The sequence below is a fragment of the Mus musculus genome, chromosome 5 (genome assembly GCF_000001635.26).
Source record: "Mus musculus strain C57BL/6J chromosome 5, GRCm38.p6 C57BL/6J".
In the NCBI taxonomy this organism is placed as follows: Eukaryota; Metazoa; Chordata; class Mammalia; order Rodentia; family Muridae; genus Mus; species Mus musculus.
Genome location: NC_000071.6, coordinates 31,782,681 through 31,805,311, shown reverse-complemented (window position 1 = coordinate 31,805,311; position 22,631 = coordinate 31,782,681). Strand labels below are relative to the sequence as shown.

Sequence of the window (22,631 nt, the reverse complement as noted above, 5' to 3'; positions counted from 1 at the left end):
ACAGCCCCTGAACTATAAGGTTACAGCCTCAGTCTCCTAAGTAGCTGAAATTATAGGCTGACACTGGGCCTAGCTATTCCATTTTAAATACTCTTAGTAATTAACTGCCCCTCTTTTAAAAATTCTATAATAATCCAGACTTTTACTTTTCAATCTGGCTTCTTCATAAATGTTCTTGAACCACATTCAAGAATATGTATTAAATGTGTTGAATGTTTTGCTTATAATACTATAATTCTTTGGAATTTTCAGAACTGCAACAACTTAAAAACAGCTTTTAACGAATGTATACAAGGTCTCCTGATTCACTGTCAGAGGCAGGCTCCGAAGCACTGTGCAGTGGAAGGATTGCATCAGACCAGGGCGGGGCGAGGCGAGCCCGCACTTTACTTCATAGGGTTAAATAGCTTGGCTTTCTAACGTTTGTGTGGGGGCTGCAGCTTGGCATAAAATTCTCAGCGGATGCAGATAATTCCTGGGGGGGGGATGTTTTTATAATAGCTAAGGTTTTTTGCTTTTAAAAATGTTAGAGAAAGCATACATTATATCCATGTTCAATTTTTATAATACATTTTTCTTGTTTATTGTGTTTATCTCTAAAGCTAACGCAAGAACAGCAAGCTAACCCACAAACATAGACTAATAAGTACAAAAGCTCACTTTCTCAATAGTTTAACTATAAGATCAAAAATCAAAGTAAGCTCCCCCAGTTCCAGCAGGAGAGAGGACTTTGCTGAGAGCAGGGCTGGAGGCTCCAGGGTTCGCTCCCCGCCGCCCTGACCACATTTGCCTCTGTGCTCACTGTTTGTACAGTGAGACTGATGCTTTCCCCATTCCTCACTTGATCTTCCACAAGGGAGCTAAAACCATCCAGTGGAAAAAAGACAGCATTTTCAACAAATGGTGCCGGCACAACTGGCGGTTATCATGTAGATTCGAATGCAAATTGATCCATTCCTATCTCCTTGTACTAAGGTCAATAGAACAGCAATGGCTTGTGCTGTGCTGTAAGATCGAGAATCGACAAATGGGACCTCATAAAATTGCAAAGCTTCTGTAAGGCAAAAGACACCATCAATAAGACAAAAAGGCCACCAACAGATTGGAAAAGGATCTTTACCTATCCTAAATCAGATAGGGGACTAATATTCAATATATATAAAGAACTCAAGAAGGTGGACTCCAGAAAATCAAATAACCCCATTAAAAAATGGGGCTCAGAGCTAAACAAAGAATTCTCAACTGAGGAATACCGAATGGCTGAGAAGCACTTGAAAAAATGTTCAGCATCCTTAATCATCAGGGAAATGCAAATCAAACAACCCTGAGATTCCACCTCACACCAGTCAAAATGGCTAAGATCAAAAATTCAGGTAACAGCAGGCGCTGGCAAAAACTGGAGAAAGAGGAACACTCCTCCATTGCTGGTGGGATTGCAAGCTGGTACAACTCTAGAAATCAGTCTGGCGGTTCCTCAGAAAATTGGACATAGTACTACCAGAGGATCCCCCAATACCTCTCCTGGGCATATACCCAGAAGATGTTCCAACCAGTAAGAAGGACACATGCTCCACTATGTTCATAGCAGCCTTATTTATAATAGCCAGAAGCTGGAAAGAACCCAGATGCCCCTCAACAGAGGAATGGATACAGAAAATGTGGTACATTTACACAATGGAGTACTACTCAGCTATTAAAAAGAATGAATTTATTAAATTCCTAGGCAAATGGATGGACCTGGAGGGCATCATCCTGAGTGAGGTAACCCAATCACAAAAGAACTCACATGATATGTGCTCACTGATAAGTGAATATTAGCCCAGAAACTTAGAATACCCAAGATATAAGGTACAATTTGCAAAACACATGAAATTCAAGAAGAACGAAGACCAAAGTGTGGACACTTTGCCCCTTCTTAGAATTGGGAACAAAACACCCATGGAAGGAGTTAAAGAGACACAGTTTGGAGCTGAGACGAAAGGATGGACCATCTAGAGACTGCCATATCCGGGAATCCATCCCATAATCAGCCTCCAAATGCTTACACCATTGCATACACTAGCAAGATTTTGCTGAAAGGACCCAGCTATAGCTGTCTCTTGTGAGACTATGCCGGGGCCTAGCAAACACAGAAGTGGATGCTCACAGTCAGTTATTGGATGGGTCACAAGGCCCCCAATGGAGGAGCTAGAGAAAGTACCCAAGGAGCTGAAGGGACCTGCAATCCTATAGGTGGAACAACATTATGAACTAGCCAGTACCCCCAGAGCTCGTGTCTCTAGCTGCATATGTAGCAGAAGACGGCCTAGTCGGCCATCACTGGAAAGAGAGGCCCATTGGTCGTGCAAACTTTATATGCCTCAGTACAGGGGAACGCCAGGGCCAAGAAGTGGGAGTGGGTGGGTAGAGGAGTGGGGGGGGGGTATGGGGAACTTTTGGGATAGCACTGGCAATGTAAATGAAGAAAATACCTAATTAAAAACAAATTCTATGGTGGCTAGAATGATAAAAACACGAATATGACCCAAGGAACTAAAGGGAACTGCAACCCTATAGGTGGAACAACAATATGAACTAAGCAGTACCCCGGAGCTCTTGTCTCTAGCTGCATATGTATCAAAAGATGGCCTAGTCGTCCATCACTGCAAAGAGAGGCCCATTGGATTTGCAAACTTTATATGCCCCAGTACAGGGGAACGCCGGGGCCAAAAAGGGGGAGTGGGTGGGTAGGGGATATGGGGGACTTTTGGTATAGCATTGGAAATGTAAATGAGCTAAATACCTAATAAAAAATGGAAAAAAAAACACGAATAAGCTTTTTCAGGTGTTAAACAAAAACGACCACGATGCAGGCTTCAGTTAACAACAATTGTCACTACTGATTCACCATTTGCCACAACTACCATAGCATGGTAAGGGATCGGACGAAGGGGAAATCTGGGTATGAAGCTCTCTCTAGTAATCATTCTGCTCATTTAGGACCCAATGCTTATTTAAATAAAAAGAGAGAAAAATCTTTCTCTCCTAAGACTCTAATAAATATACCACAAAAATAGTAAGCAAGCTGGTTTGAAGATCAACCTTACAACCTAAGAAATGACTAACTCAGAAATGCTGAGGGAAGAGAGTCAGCGACTGCCACTAGCACTTTTGTCTTTATATTAGATAAGAATCTGACTCCCCTGAAGAATTGCTGTATTCACATGAAGACCACAGTTATTTCTGAAGGTATAGTTAACAAGCGCTAAAAAGGAAACTCATCAAAAACAGTTTTGGAATCTTCGATGTTGTAGTCTTGGAAAAAGTAAAATTCTCAGATTATGAACATCTCACCAATGTTTCGATCTGTAGGTGAGCCACGCTGTGGCTGAGGGAGTGAAAATGAATTCCAAACCTGCGGTCGTTTCTTAAATCACAGCACAGCTCAGCTTCTGAGATGCCTCAGTGCTTTAAGGGGCTGCACAGGCCTAGCTCCTTAAGATTCATCCCCAGAACACCACACAAAGGGGGAAGGAAAACAATCCAGGGCTACCCTCACACTCACTGGCTCCATACATGCACTGTGGCATGCGTGCGCACACACAACCTCCCCCTCCCGCACACACACTGGAACACAAAAGAACAAATAAAGTAAATATGTTTTTAAATCACAACATAAACTAGCAATGAATAAGATTTAGCTTCTTTCAGTCTAAACCAGGACTCTTAATCTTTTTTTTTTCCCACTTGTAACCTTTTTCTGGCCTGAGAAATTTTATGTGATTCCCGAATATGCATGCATATAAAATAGGTCTACAAATGAAAATTTTACTGATAATAATACATAAAGAAAATTATTTAAGCAATTCTTTGGTATATATATGTGTGTGTGTGTGTGTGTGTGTGTGTGTGTGTGTGTGTGTATACATACTGTTATATATATATACTGTTATAAAACTTATAATTTTACCATTTATTAAAGATGAAAGCAAATTTGACACAAATTTGGTGGGTGCACTTGTTTATTTTTACATAAAGAATTAAATCTTGGCTGCATGTTTGATGCTGGAGAATGTAGAAAACTTGTAATGTTTTTCAGAGTTGATCAATACTTTACTTTTTAATTAGTGACAGAGCTAAAAATGTCACTTCACACAAATATATAGCACGAAAATGGTAGAAGTATGTTTCGGGCCACCTCAGAAACTGTTGGAAATTCTGTCCTAATTCTTAGCCAAAATTCATTCACTGATTACTTGTAAAACATTAAGTCAACAACTCAAATAGTGCTTTGTGTATCCCCTCCCCACCAACATTCTAACACAATAAAAAGATACGCTAATTTGATACTTATATGATGAGAAACTACATTAGGAAAAGGAAGGTCTATTTTCTGTAATTCAACAATTATAAAGACACTGGATGTAATTCCTAACATCCAATAGTCCACAATCTGCAAGCAGGGGGGTTGAGGCAGTATTTGGCATTACATGGTATGCCAGCACACTCAATGTGGGCTGTCTGCCACACTTACCTATGTAACTACTACCTGCCTGTGAAGCCCTTGTTTACAGGAAGCCAGTTGGATGGATACTTCTAATATGTCAGTCCTGCAGTGTGATGTTTCTCTGAAGAGTGGTCCCCTCCCACAGTGCTACCATCCTCCCAGCCCCGCCCTCACTTGATGACCAGATCAGACGAGGATCTACTATGGCTACTTTATCACAAGTCCTGCAGCATTGATGCAGGATCCGTCCACTAAAAACAAACAAACAGCCGGGCAGTGATGTCACATGCCTTTAATTCCAGCACTTGGGAGGCAGAGGCAGATGGATATCTGAGTTCAAGGCCAACCTGGTCTACAGAGCAGGACAGCTATACAGAGAAGCCCTGTCTTGACCCCCCCCCCCAAAAAAATAAAACAAAACAAAACAAAACAAACAACTCTTTTGCGTATACTTGCTAAGTATAAATAAGTGCAAGAAAAGCCAAGGACAAGTAAGATAATAGGCTCTGCCCACAAGTGCTCTTGAAGTTACAGAGAATACAAACAGGTGAACAATTATTAAAAAACAATGCTACCCAGGTGTGTACACTCGACTACAACCATATAATGCACTGCGAACATAGTCTTAGGGAAAAGGACCCCTCATCTCAGTGTGACAGTCATCACAACCAACCCCGACACTGCTTTACTGACACTCTGACTTCCTTCCAGTTCTCTTACAAGAAACAGGACAAATCCCTGTTCACAGACATGAAAATTAAAATGGACTAATACGTTACTTTTTAGTAAGTTATTAACCATAACCAACCAGTAGTTATTCATGGTGAAAAAAATGTGAGTTAAGAAAGAAATCCCAAATTTGTATTTGCACCAGCAAGGAGTGTTCCCCTTGCTGCACATCCTCACCAGCGTGTGCTGTCACTTGAGTTCCTCGTCTTAGTGATTCGGACTGCTTTAAGATGGAATCTCAGAGTTGTTTGATTTGCATTTCCCTGATGACTAAGGACTTTGAATATTTAAGTGCTTCCTGGCCATTTGAGATTCTTCTGATGAGAATTCTCTGTTTAGCTCTGTACCTCATTTTTAAATTGGGTTTATTTGGGTTGTTGGTGTCTTTTTGAGTTCTTTATAAACTTTGGATATTAGCTCTCTGTCAAATGTAGGGGTGGTGAAAATGCTTCCCCAATCTGTAGACTGCCATTTTATCCTACTGACAGTGTCCTTTGAAGACCAACAGAGTCACAACAACCTGGACACTTGGAGCTTCAGAGACTGAACCACAAACCCAAGTGCACACATGGGCTGGACCTAGGCCTCCCTAGGAGGAAACATGCAGCTTGGACTTTATGTGGGTCCCAAATGGCTAGAACATAACCTATCCCAAAAGCCTGTCTGTGGGATATGTTCTTCTAGCTGGCCTGCCTTATCTGGCCTCAGTGAGAGAGGATTCGCCTAGCCCTGCAGAGACTTAATGTGACAGGGTGGAAGGACACCTAGGAGGAGCTCAGAGGAGAAGGGGAGGAGGAATGGGGGAAGGATTGTAGGAGGAAGAATTGTGGGAGGGGGGGACAGTGAACAGAAGGTAAAGTGAATCAAATTTTTTTTTAAAGCCTAACAAGTAACCACTGTTTTACTAACAAGTGTTAGAAAGGGCTCATTGTGTTCTCACGGTAACAACCATAAGAAAATGGAAGCATTAGCTCTGCAATGAAGAACCCCTGGACCTGGGCTGAGTCCAACTGGGCAAAGGAAGGAGTGCAAGGGAAGGGATGAAGAAAAAAAAATGACTAGTGTGAAATGTAACTTATTTTTCACCAATCAGAAGTGGGTCAAATTATTTCAGATAAAGTTATACTGATGTACTGGCTAGTTTATGTCAACTTAACACAAGTTGCAGTCATCAGAGAGGAGGAGCCTCAATTGAGAAAATGTTTCCATAAGATCAGGCTGTAGGGCATTTTCTTAACAAGTGATTGATGTGGGAAGCCCACTGTGGGTGGGTTTATGCCTGGGCTGGTGGTCCCGGGTTCTTAAGAATGCAGGCTGAGGAGCAAGGACATAAGCAGCACCCCTCCCACCCTCCATGGCATCTGCATCAGCTCCTGCCTCCAGGCTCCCTTCCTGCATGAGTTCCTGCACTCACTGCTTTTGACATGAACTGTGAGTGAGATAAACCTTTTCCTCTGCAACTTGCTTTTAGTCATGTTTCATCAAAAGCAACAGTAATGACAACTAAGACAGCTGTCCTGGGAGAAATGCTTGATAATATATAAAGTCTGCTAACAGGAAGGTACAGAAAAATTTAAAGAATATATATGCATATGGTTTAGACACAGAAAACATCAAGAAAAAAATATATCCCAACATTACTTGGGATCATGGAGGGGTTCGTATCTATTGATACTTACTTAAATTTTACATGTCATTAATAATACAAATATATGTCCAGGAGTGGGTGCATGCCTTTAATCACAGCACTTAAAAGACAGAGGCAGGTGGATCTCTGTGATTTGAGGCCAGCCTGGTCTACAGAGTGAGTTCCAGGACAGCCAGAGCTATATACTGAGACCATGTCTCAAAACAAAAGTACACATAACAAAAACAATAATCATAGCAATAGTAATACATTGGCATAATATAAACAACAAGCTCTTGAGAGGAGTTGGGAGGAACAAAAGTTGATAAAGAAAGTACACGGCAATGCCCAGAACTGTTGAGGCTGCCTCCCCTGGAAAGGAGTACTCATGAACTGCAATGATTTATTCCCAACTCAGTAACTCATTTCCCAAAGATATTTTTACAAATTCAGTCACGTAAATGAAAACTGACAACATCTGCTAAATGTTTTATTTCCCATTGGATTTCAAAAACTAACTTGGTTTGCCTTTTTCCATTTGTCTTATGGGAAGCAGCATTTTTAAGGTACCTTGTTTATACTTCCAAGATGCTCTGTTTCTCTACAACTATGTTTAAAAGTCTTGTTTATAACACATGTTTTCAAAATTGTGTGTGTGCACATATTAACAGTCCCTAATCCACAACTGGCTGTGGTAGCAACAATTTTTGTAAAACAGATAAAATCATAAATTATAGTTGTTAAACCAAGAGCCCTCCAATATCCTCCTCTGGGCGAAAATTTTTAAAAGGAGAAAAAAAAGACACCAACTTATTTCTCACTTCATAAAGGATTTCTACAGCTGATAAATTGAAATAAGCACAAGTAATCACAGATCTTCACACACATAAGTACTCACTCATAGAGCTTCACAGACACGGGTACTCACAGACCTCCTGTCTCATCAGCACATTAACAAATTTCCCATCATAATGTCTAGTCATTTTCTCACACTCACATTGACCATTTACTGATGGGTTTATTATTACAAGTTGCTCTCAACTCAAAAGAACCAGAGATGCCCTCTCTAAATAACATTCTACTTCACACCAGGAAAATCTACAGGGACCTAAGTACCAAGATTTCTATAATAAAAGAAGAAACTGTTATGGAACTGTAGCTGGCCTTTGGCTACTTTGTGGGTTCTTTCTTCCATCTTCTCCATCCTTTTCCTACCCTTTCAACCCCCTAACTCTAGAGAGCAGAGAAAAAGGATGTGGGGTGGGGGGAAGGAGGCAACATTATCTTTAAACTACTTCCTGCTGATTAGGGGTATCAAGTTCCTTGGGGCTAGTTTGAGCTTTGCAGACAGGATATCTAATTTCTTCTCCTTCTTTCTTCTTTGTGCATGACTACTTAACAAACCACTACCAACAGTAAACAACCAACAACCTATCCTACCTCTCTGGGCCCAAGCATTTATATACCCTCTGAAAAGTCCCCAGAATTACATATATCACACAATCATAGAAACTATCCACAGCTAGGAAAATCACACCCCTACTACAGCATGAGGCAAATCATAGTCAGCTGCTGTGGACAACCTCAAGCAGTACTGTATCCCACATCTGCTATTAAAATGGAACATATTCCCATAATATTTGGGTTTTTCAAAGAAATCAAAATTCTCACTACATGGAATCTTTTTGTAATGGTTGTTCAATATTGTTATTAGCATCTTATCAATAAGCACTCTCTGCTTTTTCTTCGAGACCGGTTTTCTCATATCTTCTAGTTTCACTAAGCAAAATAAGCTACCTGGGTAGCAAATTCCAGAGATCCATCTGTTTCCACCTCCCATCTTGGCATCTTTGGTATAAGAAGTGCATTCACTTAACCCGGCCTTTTACTTGGGTTCTGGGGACCTGAACTGAGGTCTTGTGCTTTGAAGGCACATACTTTGCAGACTGAGCCATCACCTCAGGTCTAATACTGTGTTCTTACCAACAAGGTATGTAGCATTCATGGTCCACTAAAGTTTTTATACATTTGCTTTGAAAGTAAAGGATAAAAATGACATTTTCAAAGTAAAATGACATTTTCTCAAATACAACTGAACACTTTGAACAAGAACAGCCTGAAGCTTAGATACAATACAGATATTTCTCTGGAGCTATCTGCTCTCTGTAGAAGCAAGAACTGGCAAGACAGAGAACCCCAGAGAAGAACTGACTGCCACAGCCACTTCACCCAGAGATATGTGCAAATTGGCCCAGAGGGAGGCTGGGATGCAGGCACTGACCAGGCAAGAGCTGCTGCAGTAGCTGGGGAAACCATGACAGCTTCTGGCAGAGAGTTAAGAGACCTCAAACACGCATCTAGTTCCCCTCAAGGCTCTGAAGGAACAGAGCGGAGCACTGTGTTGAAACTTAAGAAAACTTCAGGGGAGCGGAGCTATCTGCAGTCATACAAGACAAAATGTAAAATGTGGGTTCCCTGGGAGTAAAGATCCATACTGCTCTGTGTTTAAATATTTGATAAAAATCCATTTAAATACATAGAGAGCCAGGCATTTAGAACTGTCACAAAAGACTGATCACACTCCCGGCTTCCAGGCATAACCTAGACATTCTACTTCACAACTAGAAGTGGTCCTACCAAACCACAGATCACCCTCAACTCAGCAACGTAGCTGCCGCTCAGAGAGGACAATTCTCTGCCTCTGTTTCTGTCTCTGCCCCCTCCTCCCTTTCTCTCTTTTCTCCCTCTCCCTCTACCTCTCAGAAAACACCATCCCTGGAGCTGCTGCCATTTTTTAACTGAAATATCTGGTGTTCATATCAACTCCAAGAGCTACCAAGCACAGAACTATGTGACTGATAAGGAAAAAAGGAGGCAAAACACAGACTCAAGGAGAATCCAGATGTTAGAATTAGCTCACAAGGACTTTAAAACAACTACTAGTGTGAAAATGAAGACTGTAGACTGAGACGAGAAGATAAATCCAGCAGAGAACTAGAAGTGGTAGACAAAGATCAAATCAGAGAACTGCAGTCAAGCTGTGATATTCTCTCTGTCTCTGTCTCTCTGTCTCTCTGTCTCTCTGTCTCTCTGTCTCTCTCTCTCTCTCTCTCTCTCTCTCTCACACACACACACACACACACACACACAGACACACACAGACACACACACACACACAGAGGTCCAGGAACAGTGCAGGCTGACAGATTCACCACAGCAGGGGCTTCCTTTGCTTTGGGTCTGATAAAGGGTCCAAGATGAGAGTTTCCTTATTGGGTTCTGTTTACATGTATGCTTTTTGGTATAACATTCACTAGAATGTAGATGACTTATTTCTCATCTTTAAAAAAAAAAAAGAGGATCAGATAGAATTGGAGACTAAAGACTGTCTTTCTCAAAATTAAGAAGTCATTACATGAGTTTAAGGAAACAAACTAATAACTTGGGAGATGAGCCGGGCATTATCTAATGTGCTTGCTTTCCTCTCACCTCTCCTATCCCCCTTCTACAAACTGAGACAGTTTTCCAGCCTGTCAACACACTTATATGGGAAGAATACAAGGCACAAGGCACAGAGCTTCACGTCCTGGATCTGGACCGCAGGCACTCTCCATCTTGCTCCAATGGTAGTTATGTGGATGTTGCAGAGCAGACCTCATGGACCCCACTGGCCAGCCTGCTTCGCTGCACTGCACCCACCCCACTTCTGATGTCAGTCCCTAAAAGATCCAGGAGTCACCAACATCAGCTTTGGCTCACAGTACCCACAATGAAGGTTGCTATAACCCAGAGGGCTGTAGCCACACCCTCTTTCAACAAATAAATTGAAATTGTGGAGACACGAGCCACAATGGGGGAATCAAAAAAGAGGGTTCTAGGTTTGTTCTTTTGAGGCTACTCTCCTTTAACCTTAAGTAAAACTTTTCAACACTATTAGTCTCATTTGTATTCTTTACCATTCTCTTGGGTTTTTTTTGTTTTTTTTTTTTTTTACTAATTAACAACTCTGTATCCTAATCGTTCCCTACTTAATTACTAGGGTAGTTTCTATCTCCGGACTGACTGATAAACTAGTAAAGCTGAGAAATTGCTAACGGATGTATCCCCTGCGTATGTCCAAGGAAGTCCATCTTTTGATATGTAGCATCAGGAATGCATACGGTTACTACTGAAAGGCAGAACATCCACAGCAGTGCTGTTTACAGCAGCAGGAGATGAGAGGCCCATCAACAGACGAGATAAAGAAACTGTGGTATGCTAATACAAGGGAATACTATCATCAATCAGCATAAACAGTAACAACAGGGAGAAAAAATGTCTGAGAGAAGAAGCCAGATACAATCAAACAAGTAAAATTGTCTGAGTTGGTTTGTATGACAATCAAAGAGAGTGAAATTAATAAAATGCTACTGGTCAGTATAGTGTTCACTCCTATGGGTGAGCACAGAGATAGAAGGGAGTTCGAGAAGAGCATCCAGATGTGGCGATGCTCTGCTTCCTCATCTGGGTCCTAGATCAGTATTCACTGGGTCTTACATTCTTGTCTCTACGTTATTCATCACTAATGGTTACATTAAGTAGTCTTATGAACGCTCAGATGAGGGGCTAGGGAATTAGCTCAGAAGTACAATGTTTGCCTAGCCAGCACACAGCTCTGGGTTCAGTCACTAGCACTGAAAACAGTACAGATAAGCAGACACTCAGCTGATACATTTCTAAGGCCCCAAGGCTTATGTGCATACACAGATCTGGAAAAAACATCATTCTCTGTGTTCCCACAGTAGCTGTGCTTATTACCCCTCCATCCCTACAATCAGCACCCATCCTATCGGGCAAATCTTACCTATCTGTCTTAAGCACCATGTACAGCTTGGGAGGCAAAGATGGGTTCTTTATGAGTCTCAGATGACACATGAAACAGTATGGAATAAAAATGTGAAAAATGAGAGTCTCCCATGTTAAACATGTATAGGTCCAAGTGCTTGGAAGTATCCAGGTTTTTTTAATCTGTCCATTTGCCATTTTTCAGTAGTGGGAAATGCAGTCCATTTCAGCTCAGTACACTTGTGGCATGTATTTCAAGGACACAGGGGCAGGTAACTACTTTACAGGGAACTATTCAAAAAGTGTCATTTGTAGATAGCACCAAGAGGAGCAAAGGAGGAAAAGCTAGATGGTTGAGCACACTCATATTCAATGCAAGCAGAACAACCAACGGAGGACTCAAACAACCAGTGGGGCACTAGCATCAGTGTCGTTAGTGTTGCTGTGCTGTAGAGCCTGTCCCAGGCACGAAGTCAACCTCGCTGTCAGACGGGGAGTCAGACGACACTGCTTTCCCTCCTCCCAGAATTGCCACATGATCTTCCCTCTCAAACGTATGATCCAACTTTCCTCCTTTATGCAACTTTATTTTGAATTAAAATGAATTATCATTATTACTTTGGGGAAAAGAATTTCAAAACAGCCTTGGAGGCAGCTGAGCATACCACAGAATGTTGCAAGACTAGGCTGAAAAGCATTGCTTTAGAAGTTCTGGTAACTGATTTCAGCCCTATTTTTCCTAACGATAAAATTTTGTTCCTGGTATTTTATAAGTGTATTAAAAGTATACATCCTAGTTTTAAAAATCAGTGAGGTTTTAACTACATAATCTCAAAGGAAACCTATTCCAGTAATAAGCAGGTACTATGCACCCTGTAGTGAACAAAACTAATCAATGCTCTACTAATGTTTCCTTCCACTCTGGGAAAGAGACAAGGGCAACACTCTAGCCCAGCTGACTAAGGACTGTACTGTTTTAACAATAAATGCCTTGCATCTCACAATTCTTAGTCTCAGACAAATCAGGGAAGCTGGCCACACTAGGAAAGACAGACAGCAAATAAGTAACTAAAGCTTATTATATGGCAGTAAGTAACAAAGAAGGGCGCGGTGAAGGTCTGAGAGCACGGAAAGTGCTCCGGCGTTGGGAGGGAAGCCATGGGATGCACTGTGGATAGGTACAGAAAGGAAAAGGAAGCATGCTGTTCAGGCAACTTGGAAAAGAGTTCCAGGCAGAACAAAATAAAATAGCAGGTGGCAAATGGAAAGGTCCTAAGGTGGCCGTGTGTTTAGAAGGTTAAGAGACCTATGCAGCTATGGGAGGGAGGTGTCAGCAAAGAACAGTGGGGAAGGAGGTGAGAGCAGAGAAGCCACTGGGTGACAGCCTGTATAAATCCCATCACTCAGTCCTAGCAAGCAAATTCCAACCTATGAAAATATTCCTTCTCGTAATAATGGAACTTCTGCCATATACATATACAAATACAAATACATATGCATATACGTATGCATATGAAAATATAGAGACATGTATGTGTATGTATGCATGCATATACATGTAAAGCCTCTACTTCACTACCCCATAGAATTCCTTTGTAATAGTTATTTCAATCTTTATAATATACTTAGGTGTAACTATTTCTCTGTATCTATATCTGACCTTCCTAAATCAACCTCTTTGAAGTCAATTCTATACTATATAGCACTGAACACAGTGTACAATCAAAAGCTACCAGTAGGTAGGATTTTCGCTAATTTGCCTTAGTAGACTTTATTATTATTAGGCAGCCATGGAAGATTCACTGCCTTGCACACAGCATGACACATGGCCAGCACAATGGAACATGGAACCACAGGATGGAACATGAGAAAAGAGTGAGCACTGAAACCCAACCTGCAATGTAGAACTGTCTCTGTATCAGCAGATGCTTTGGTGTAAGGTGCAAAGCAAAAGCGCAAACAGGACATGGCTGTACAAATGGAGCCACCATTTGCGGTCAGCACAAAGAGCCCCAAAAGAGCATCTCTAAGAGGAATGGATAGCTTTCACAGCATGAGAAGTTCCCACGGCCACCCAAGCCATGTGACATCTTCCCTCTACAGTGCACTGTTTGTTGTATTTTTATAATTTTCCTAAGCTATAAAATAAAGTTTGGGGTCTGTCTACTCTACTACCTAGGGACCATCACATCTAGAGCACAGGTCTCAGGTCAACTGCCTGGAGCTCTGTATCCTAACTGTCAATTAATGTTCATTAAATGGTTTGGTGAATGAACTATTAGCTTACACAATATAAAGCCATGAGGTAATTCTACTAGAATTTACAATCGTTAACTTTAAATACAACTTTCCAATATACTCTCCAGTCTGTTACAATGCTGTTTCCATTTTTGTCTTGGGAAATGCTTTTCAGCTTAGTTTTGAGATAAAAAGGAAAGTAGCGTTACTATTTTATAATCACATCTCAACTCAAAATATGCTCTGAGCTGGCTTCCTGAACATACCGGTCTGTCTCAAAATGGCAGGAATAAAATGATTTTTTTTAAAAATCTGTAAAAAATTTTTGCTCAGTAGAAAAAAACCTTACAGTAAAATTTACACTATAAGATATCACAATATTTGACCATTATTAAAAAATCATTTGTGACTCTATATTGCCACAATATAAAACTAGAAACTAAAATAAGAAACAATTCCATTTATAACAGTGAAAAAAAAAACCCTAGAGCAAAAGTGTAAAACTCATGCACCCAAAATAACAAACTATGGTGAAAGGGACTGAAGACAGTATAAATAAATGGAAAGGTGTTTCACATTGTTCCTAATTACTAAGACTTGGCAATAACGTCCAGATTAACATAAGATTCACTACAATCCCTATTAAAACCAAGGTGGATTCTGTGCAGACTTTCACAGTGATCTAAATGTATATAGCAATGCGAGAGACCCTCAATAGTCAAGGCTGCCCTGCAAAGAACAATGATGTACACGTCCCACTCCCTACTTTACAGACTGATCACACAATCACAGCAACTACGGCAATATGATACTATCAAAAGCATACACATACAGACCAATGAAATAGAATTAATAACCCAAAATACTCCCTCACAACTATAACCAACTTAGTGATAATAAAATGCCAACAAAATTCAATGACGGAAGTACATCCTTTCTAATAAACAAAGCTAGCGCATCTAATTTCCACTTAGAACATAAAGCCAGGCATCAGCCTCACACCATTACAAAAATGAACCCAGAAAGCAACAAATACCTAACTATGGCAGCAAAAATAATAAAACTCTTCAAGAAAAATATGAGAGTAAATCTTTACAATCTCTGATTAGGCTATTGCATCTTGAATATCAAAAGCACAGGCAACAAGAGAAAAAGAGATAAATTTAAATTCATCAAACTTTAAAACTTCTCTTTAAAAATGGTATGGTGCCTGAACTCCAATACATGAGGATCTGAGTTCAGGTTTCTAGGACCAGACAAAAGCCAGGCCCTGGCACACGCAGCTTTGTCCCAGCACAGGCAGGATGGAGACAGATCCAGCAGAAATGTTGAGCTCTGAGTTATATGAGAGACTCTGACTCAGAAAGTATGGTAGTGTGACATAAGATGCCTAGGATGACAAATGGATTCTACAAATGTGCACACAGGCAAGCACACCCACCCACATACACACAGGACAGTACCTAGGAAAAGAATCCACAGAATGGGCTGAAAAATGTGACCAATCATGTATATGATTAAAAAAAAGAAAACCTTAAACTAAAAATATATTTAGAAAAAGAGCTGACAAAGACAATATAAAACTAGGCAAAGATATGAACAGTCCTTTGCCAACAACATGAAAAGAGGCTCGAATCATTCATCATGAAAGCAAGGCAAACCCAAATCACATGGAGACACTATTTACTGAAGAACTACCAGTGATGGCTAATTAAAAAGACAGACAGTAATAAGTATTATCAAACACACAAAGAAACCAGAACACTTATATACTATTCTAGGTGAGAATATAAAACAGTACAACCCATTTTCAAGTCAGTTGATGCAGTTATTCAAAAAGTTGAATACAGAGTTACCATTTGGTCTTATAATTCTACTCCTAGATATATAGCCAAGAAAACACAAGGATGCCCATACAATAACAGTAGTTCAACAACCAAAACATGGAAAAAACACTAATATCTATCAACTGACAAATGAATAAATAAAATATGGTATACACATATAATGGAATATTACTTAACAATTAAAAAAAGTGTGCCAAGTGAAAATAGTCAGAAAAGACTATATATGTGCACATACATGAAATGATTTCTATTTACATGAAATGTTCAAAATAGGCAAATCCATACAAACAAAATTCAAAGTAGTGTTTGCCTGGGGTGGGAAGGACAGGGAACTAACTGATCATAGGTTTGGCATTTCTTCTCAGCATGATGACAATGGGCCTTAAATTGTGGAGACAACTGTTCAGTGCAACAAATATACTAAATGCCCCTGAATTACTACTTTAAATGGGTGAATCATGTGGCATACAAGGTATGTGCCAATACAGTTGCTTCTTAAAAATTACATGCATATGTATGTACATATATACATGCGTATGTATGTATGTATATATGCATGCATGCTATTCCCTAAGTAGAAACCGTACTTCAGTAAAGCCATGTTGAGCAAAGGCAAAGGCCACTGTGAGAGAGATGTTCACAGATGACTCAGACAATGGTTCCCAGCACAGTTCACAATGAAACAGAAAAATGACCCAGAAGCCTCTCCAAGTACCTAATTCTGGGTCTAGCTCCCAGGAAAGCTAAAGTCAGAACACGCTTTCCAAATTATTCTAATATGCATCCAGCCTTGGGATCCATGGGGCCAGAAGGCCTTTGTTGAGTGTCTTCATGATTCTGTGGTATCGGAGATGCTTCTGGCACCAGTACTGATTCTAGTGTCTTACACGCAGCTGATCCCTTCACAGAACTCACATCCTTTAATGAGTGATCTGAGTTTAAAGTGGAGCCTCAGCTGACATTTGAGGTCTATATTGACTTCTTTTACCTGTACCCGTGTCCCTTATTTAAGCCACCTCACTTTTTGGAGAAGAACAAGTATAAATAAATAGAATAAATTTGCTTAAAACTGTTTTTCAAGCTGGACCATATTAGAGAGTTCATTTTCTCTTAATTATTATAACCTGATATACTTTTACATTAAAAACACAAATATATCACAAAATCAGATGCATTTTTTCATGAATTTTAATAATTAGGCCCAATAACTTAAAGCAAATTTTGGCTTTAAAACTTTGGCAAGTATGTCCTCTCGTGCGGGTGCAGAATCCCATTCTATACTTGGTAGGTACTCTAGGACAACATCTTGGGAAGTCCAGGCACTGATTCTGTTTCCTAGCCCACAGGTAACAAGATGCAGTTCCCTTTCATTCAATGTGCAGACAAGTTGGCATAGTACATCAAGAGAAGATGAGAGAAGTCCGGGTGGGATACACAACTAAATGCTAACCTATTAACACTGAGTGACAAGTCCCTGAGCAGGCTGTGCCTAGAGAAACAGCTACTAGAAGAGATCACATTTATAGTGCATCCTGTCTTGGTGTTTCAACAAGACAGATATCAAGTGTGCACCTTTAAGAGTGCTCTGATGCCTCGCTGCATTTGTCTGACCCACTGGCCCACCAAGTGAGCCTTCCTGTGGTCCTCAGTCACTTCCTCTTGGATCCAGTACACTGCTGGCTGTGCCTCCTCCTCCCAACGCTGTTCTTTTCCAGCTTATTTCTCAAAAGCACTTAAGATAACTTCAGTCAGAAGAGTGAAATTACCATTTCAGCTCTGCTATAGGATTCTGCAAATCTACTAGCGTTTCTTCAGTACAAAAATAGAAGAGTGGAGTAAGATGAATCTCAGAGCCTTTTCTAGCTCTTAAATTCTCCATTCATCACACTTGCTAATACTGAAGACATACACTACAAATTGTAAAGTCAATTCTAAAAACAGGCTGTGAACACTTTCTTATCCTTTTTACCCCAGTGGTCTAGCTCTCTTGCATAATGCAATGCTTTCTCTCTCCTTAGACTTTACTTCAACAATGTTCAGTTCTGACCATAGATTTCCTCTCCTTCACTGATCACATGAAACACAGTTCACAGAGGTAGTTTTCATTCTGTTCTTCTTTCCGTGGCTCTTGGCCCAGCATTTGGTGCGCTCCATCAATGTCCTTGTGCTGGCTACTTTTATGTCAACTGGACACAAGCCAGAATCATCTGGGAGGAGGGACTCTTAACCAAGAGAATGCCTCCATAAGAACAGTTAATGCCTGAGGGGCATTTTCTTAGGGAACACAGACCATTGTGGGTGGGTGTGTAAGAGAACAGGCTGAGGGAGTCGTGAAGAACAAGCTAATAAGTGACACTCCTTCATGGCCTCTACATCGGTTCCTGCCTCCAAGTTCCTGCCTCGGATTCTCACCCTGACTTCCCTGGATGATAGACTATAAACTATAAGATTAAGACAAACCAACAAACATCACCTTTCCACCCAGCGCTGCTTTTAGTCATGCTGTTTTACCATAGCAACATGACCCGAGCTAAGCCACCAAATGCACCTGGCCTTTGTAGCTGTTTCACAGGAATCTCACTTTAGCAACTGTATCAGTACCCTTCTCTACAACACATCATATGAACCCCAGCTTCTTCCAGTCTGCATCCATCTCCCACCTACTTGACTTCTCTTGTACTTCCCACTTTTATTCTCTCTAGAAGGACGAAGACAAACATCACCCCCTCTACAAGGCTTTCTCTGATCACCTTCTGTAAATTCCAGGGACACTTAGCCTATAATGTTTCTTTGGCATTTGATGTAGGCCTCCCTCCACTGGGCAGATATCAGACAGGGAGGAACTATACAGTAATGTTTCAGTCTCATCTGCTGCAGGTGAGCCTCTCAATGTTAATATGGGGTAAATACCAACACCATGATTTCTAAGGAGGCAGTATTTAACTAGAAACTTATTAATCAGACAAAAGTTTATGTATAATTATAAAAAAAAACCTTACAACAAACTCGTGCTAACAATATTCTCACAGCTGTGTGAAATTTTAATGTAGTTCTTTAGGTTTCATCTAGTATCTCCCCTTTACATGGGAAGTGGAGGAATAGAGGAACTTTCAAAGTAAGTCATCAAAACATCAAATACACAGTTTTAGTGAACCAAAAAAAAAAAAAAAAAAAAAAATCCCGAAAACAAACTAAGAAAATAGTTTTAATCAACAATTAAACCTCCTTGAAGAGTACAGCTATTACAGAAGACCTGACTTTGGAAAATGAAAGAAACACTTAGACAAAATGGCACCTATTCTTTGTTGGCAAACCCAACCATTACACAAACTGTGTGTGCTCAGACAGGTACCATGACCCCTTTCCCCTTTTCCCTAACAGTAAGTCTTCTTGCTTTAATTCCAGAAACATATTTCAACTACAGGGTTGAGGTCTGGGTTAAGACAAAACATTCAGTCTGGTCTTTCCCCTTATGAAGCACTAAAGTAATGTCCAAATTTGCCACTTCATTTCAACAAGCCCCAAAAACAAACAAACAAACAAACCTAAAAAGCCAGTAACTCTCTTGCAACCAGTATCTTATTGAAATGTTATTAAACATTAGAGAACCTGCCTGCAGGCATGAATGTTCACAGTGAAACAAAGAAAATGTTGTCAATTGTGTCTTGAAGTTGAAGAAAAATTATTTCAACCAATACTGTAGACGTAATGTGAAATGGTCCCAAAGTAAAACTCCAATGAAAGCTCTCTCCTCTTCAAGGATTTTGGCACAGGAAGAGTTGCATTTATTCCACAGAAAGGGAAAACCACGTTTGACTAAGCAATTACCAAATGCCAATTTTGTTTTCTTTTCCACAAAGGCCATGAGAGTAAGCCTGCAGTACTCACGTGCAGCGCAGAGGGGTCTGGCAGAAACTCAGCATCCTCTCCAAAGATGAAATCAGGAGGCAGCTCTGGGTACTGAGCATTGAAAATTATGTCCCCTGAAAGGTAAGAAAATGACAAGCTCTTCTTAGTCCCTTGCAAATGGGCATTCTGGAAAATGAATCAAGAACTTAAAGAAATTTATATTTAGTTTAAGAAACAAATTTGAAAAGTACTTTCTGAATGATTAATTCTCGGGATAAAAGAACTGATATCCTCTTTGAAATTACCATCCACAATAAGCAATCAAACAAGTGCACTACACTGTGACTATAAATACCCAGGAGGAGAGCAGAGGCAGCTCCATGAACACACAGGCTGATTGTTTTTTACAGGAAACACCCCTGTCCAATCACTGCCTGCTAATTAAGACGCCTCTGCTGAAAACTGATCTGTGCAAACACAGTCCTTGCCCTCTAGAAATTAAACACACATACCTTTGAAATAATGGGAAGGGCATCTGTCTTGAAGTCAAATAGACCCCAGTTACATTTCAGGGTCCCTAACCATTGTTAACTCAGAGACCTTAGAAAGGCTCTGAGCACTCATCCTCAGGTTACCCGTTTCCCGGGGGACCGTGGTGCTGCCACAGCAGACTTACTCTATGAAGGAGCCACGTGTGCTCAACAGCACGTATGGCATTCAGAGTGACTACCCTCAACGAGCATACACAAGTGTTGTGTTGGTAGTGGTGCTATTCTCAGACAACACAAGTTGCAGGGTCTCGTGAGCACACCAGTTGGCGTAAGGTCCCCTGTTCCTTCTCTCTCCTTACTCAGCTCCTGTGTTCCCTCTACTCAGCCAAACATTTAGTCCCCAACTTTCTGCTCAGACTTACTAATAAGCAGATTAGTTTGTGGGCAATTTAACATACACTGGCTTATAAGTATTTCATGTGTGTATATTTCTGCGCACATACACAACTCCTACATACAACACAGTTGTCAGTCCACTCACTTTCACTGTTCAAAGGATAAGATTACATAATGTGACCCAAAATGAAACATTCCGGCTTCAGTTCCACATTGAGCCCTTCCATGTCTGTGCATGAGGCTATTTTACATCCGGCTCAGAAGCATAAGGATGTCATCGTGATGGTCCAAGCTCTCATACTTTAGAACACAAGCTGTCTCAGTAGCTCCTCCAAAGGAACTAACATGGATTTCCATGCTACCCACAGCTCTATCCAGATCACCAAGCCTACACACTCCTACTTTCACTGAATAATGAACTGAACTTTGCTCTAGGGCCTACGGTAGGCACTAAAACCAAAGAATTCTACTAATAGAGAGCTGAAACACTAGAACTCAATCATACCCTCTTACATAGTAGCCTAGCACCAGCTGCCCTCCACCCCACAATTTGTGGTGGGTTTGTTTTTTTCTCTCCTTCCAATATGGGTCCTCCTTTTTTCTCTTACAAGGCAAAGTGCAGCTCACAAAAAAAATCTATTTTAGAAATGCTGGGAATATGAAAAGAGTCCTCTCTTCTTTGAACGGATATCTAAGTACTGAGACATTCTGAAGTGAATTACGAAGCACAGCAGTGTTCCCTCCAGATCTTTCAGAGGGGACTAAGTTTAAGTGAGAAAATGTACCCGACAGGAGTTGGGTGCAGAATCAAACAATAAAAGTAACACAACCCCACTTTACAAGCCGTCACTACCACTATCTCCAACGGCCAACTACACCCCATGAATTCTAAACTTCCAAAGTGCTAAGGCATTGGTCCAAGCCATGGATAAGAGTCTCCAGAAGAAGCGGTATGGCTGTCCGCATTACATATTCTATCCTCATGTACCGGCAAGCTTGAATCCCTAAGGAAAGCACACTCATTAGACTGACTCACTGGAAATGTGTCTTTACGGTTGCTTACTTAATCACTTTCAGAATGTTTCTCATTAAGTTAACAGAGCACAGGCATCAGAAAGTTTGGGAAACACCAAGTTACAAGTACTGGGAAGTAGAGTAGCAAAAAGGCTTAGAGCAGAGCTCAGTGGAAAACCACTTGCCTAGAATATATGAGGCCATGGATTCAAACCCTAGTACTGAAATCAATCAATCAATCAGTTCCAATACAAGAACCTCCATTGCCTTAGTTACCAGCGGAATTCAAAAATCTAAATTTTCAACTTCCCAAAAGAATGCAATACCTATTTCCAGACCAGTTAACACTAGAGCTGCAATCCCAGGATATCCAGTCTTGTTGGCTCTGTTCAGTGTTAGGTAGGAGGCTCTAACCAGGGCAGAAAAAAAGGAGGACCCATGTAGGAAGGAGAGAAAAAACAAACCCACCACAACCCACAGGTGATTTAATTCTGCATATGGTAAATCTTAACAAATCAAAAAGAAAAAAAAAATACTGTGTAGACTAATGAGCAGTTTCAGAGACATTTCCAGACACAAGATAAATAGAAGAAAAAAGCAAAACCAAACAAAAACCTCCATTTCCGTACACTAACAAGGAAAAATCCCAAAATTAAATCAAGAAAACAATTCCATTTACAGTAGCATAAAAAAATTGCTTAGAAATACAAACTTTAAACACTTGAAACCATAAAACACTGTTAAAAATCAATTACAAAAGGCCTATGTAAGTGGAAATACATCTTCACATATCAGAACACTAATGACACTAAGAGGCAACACTGATCTACAGATTTCACACAACTCACAAAACCCCCAACAGATTCTCTGAACAAATTGAAAGGCCAATTCTAAAAGTCACATAGAAATGCAGGACTTCTAGATAGCCCAAAAGACTCTTGAAAGCAAGTGATAGGCAGAGGAATAAAAAAAAACAAAACAAAACAAAACACAAAACACAAAACAAGTACTCCTGTTTCTCCCTGGCTTTTACCATCACAGAGCAACTAGGGAATGTAATGCCAGACATCAGCAGACATCAACCAATAGAAAGCAAACTGCAGGTCAGGGTTGCACAGCCGTGGTGGCAC

General features: G+C 40.5%; 1 protein-coding gene across 6 annotated transcripts in view; it reads right to left on the bottom strand.

Annotated features, from left to right (window-relative positions):
- Window positions 1-22,631, bottom strand: part of Babam2 (BRISC and BRCA1 A complex member 2) — a 386,973-nt gene that overhangs the window by 279,639 nt on the left and 84,703 nt on the right. For all 6 annotated transcript variants that reach the window (XM_011240687.3, NM_144541.1, NM_181279.1 and 3 more), the window contains one exon: window positions 19,640-19,734. In XM_011240687.3, the coding sequence (XP_011238989.1) occupies window positions 19,640-19,734 (95 nt within the window). The remainder of the gene's footprint in view (window positions 1-19,639; window positions 19,735-22,631) is intronic.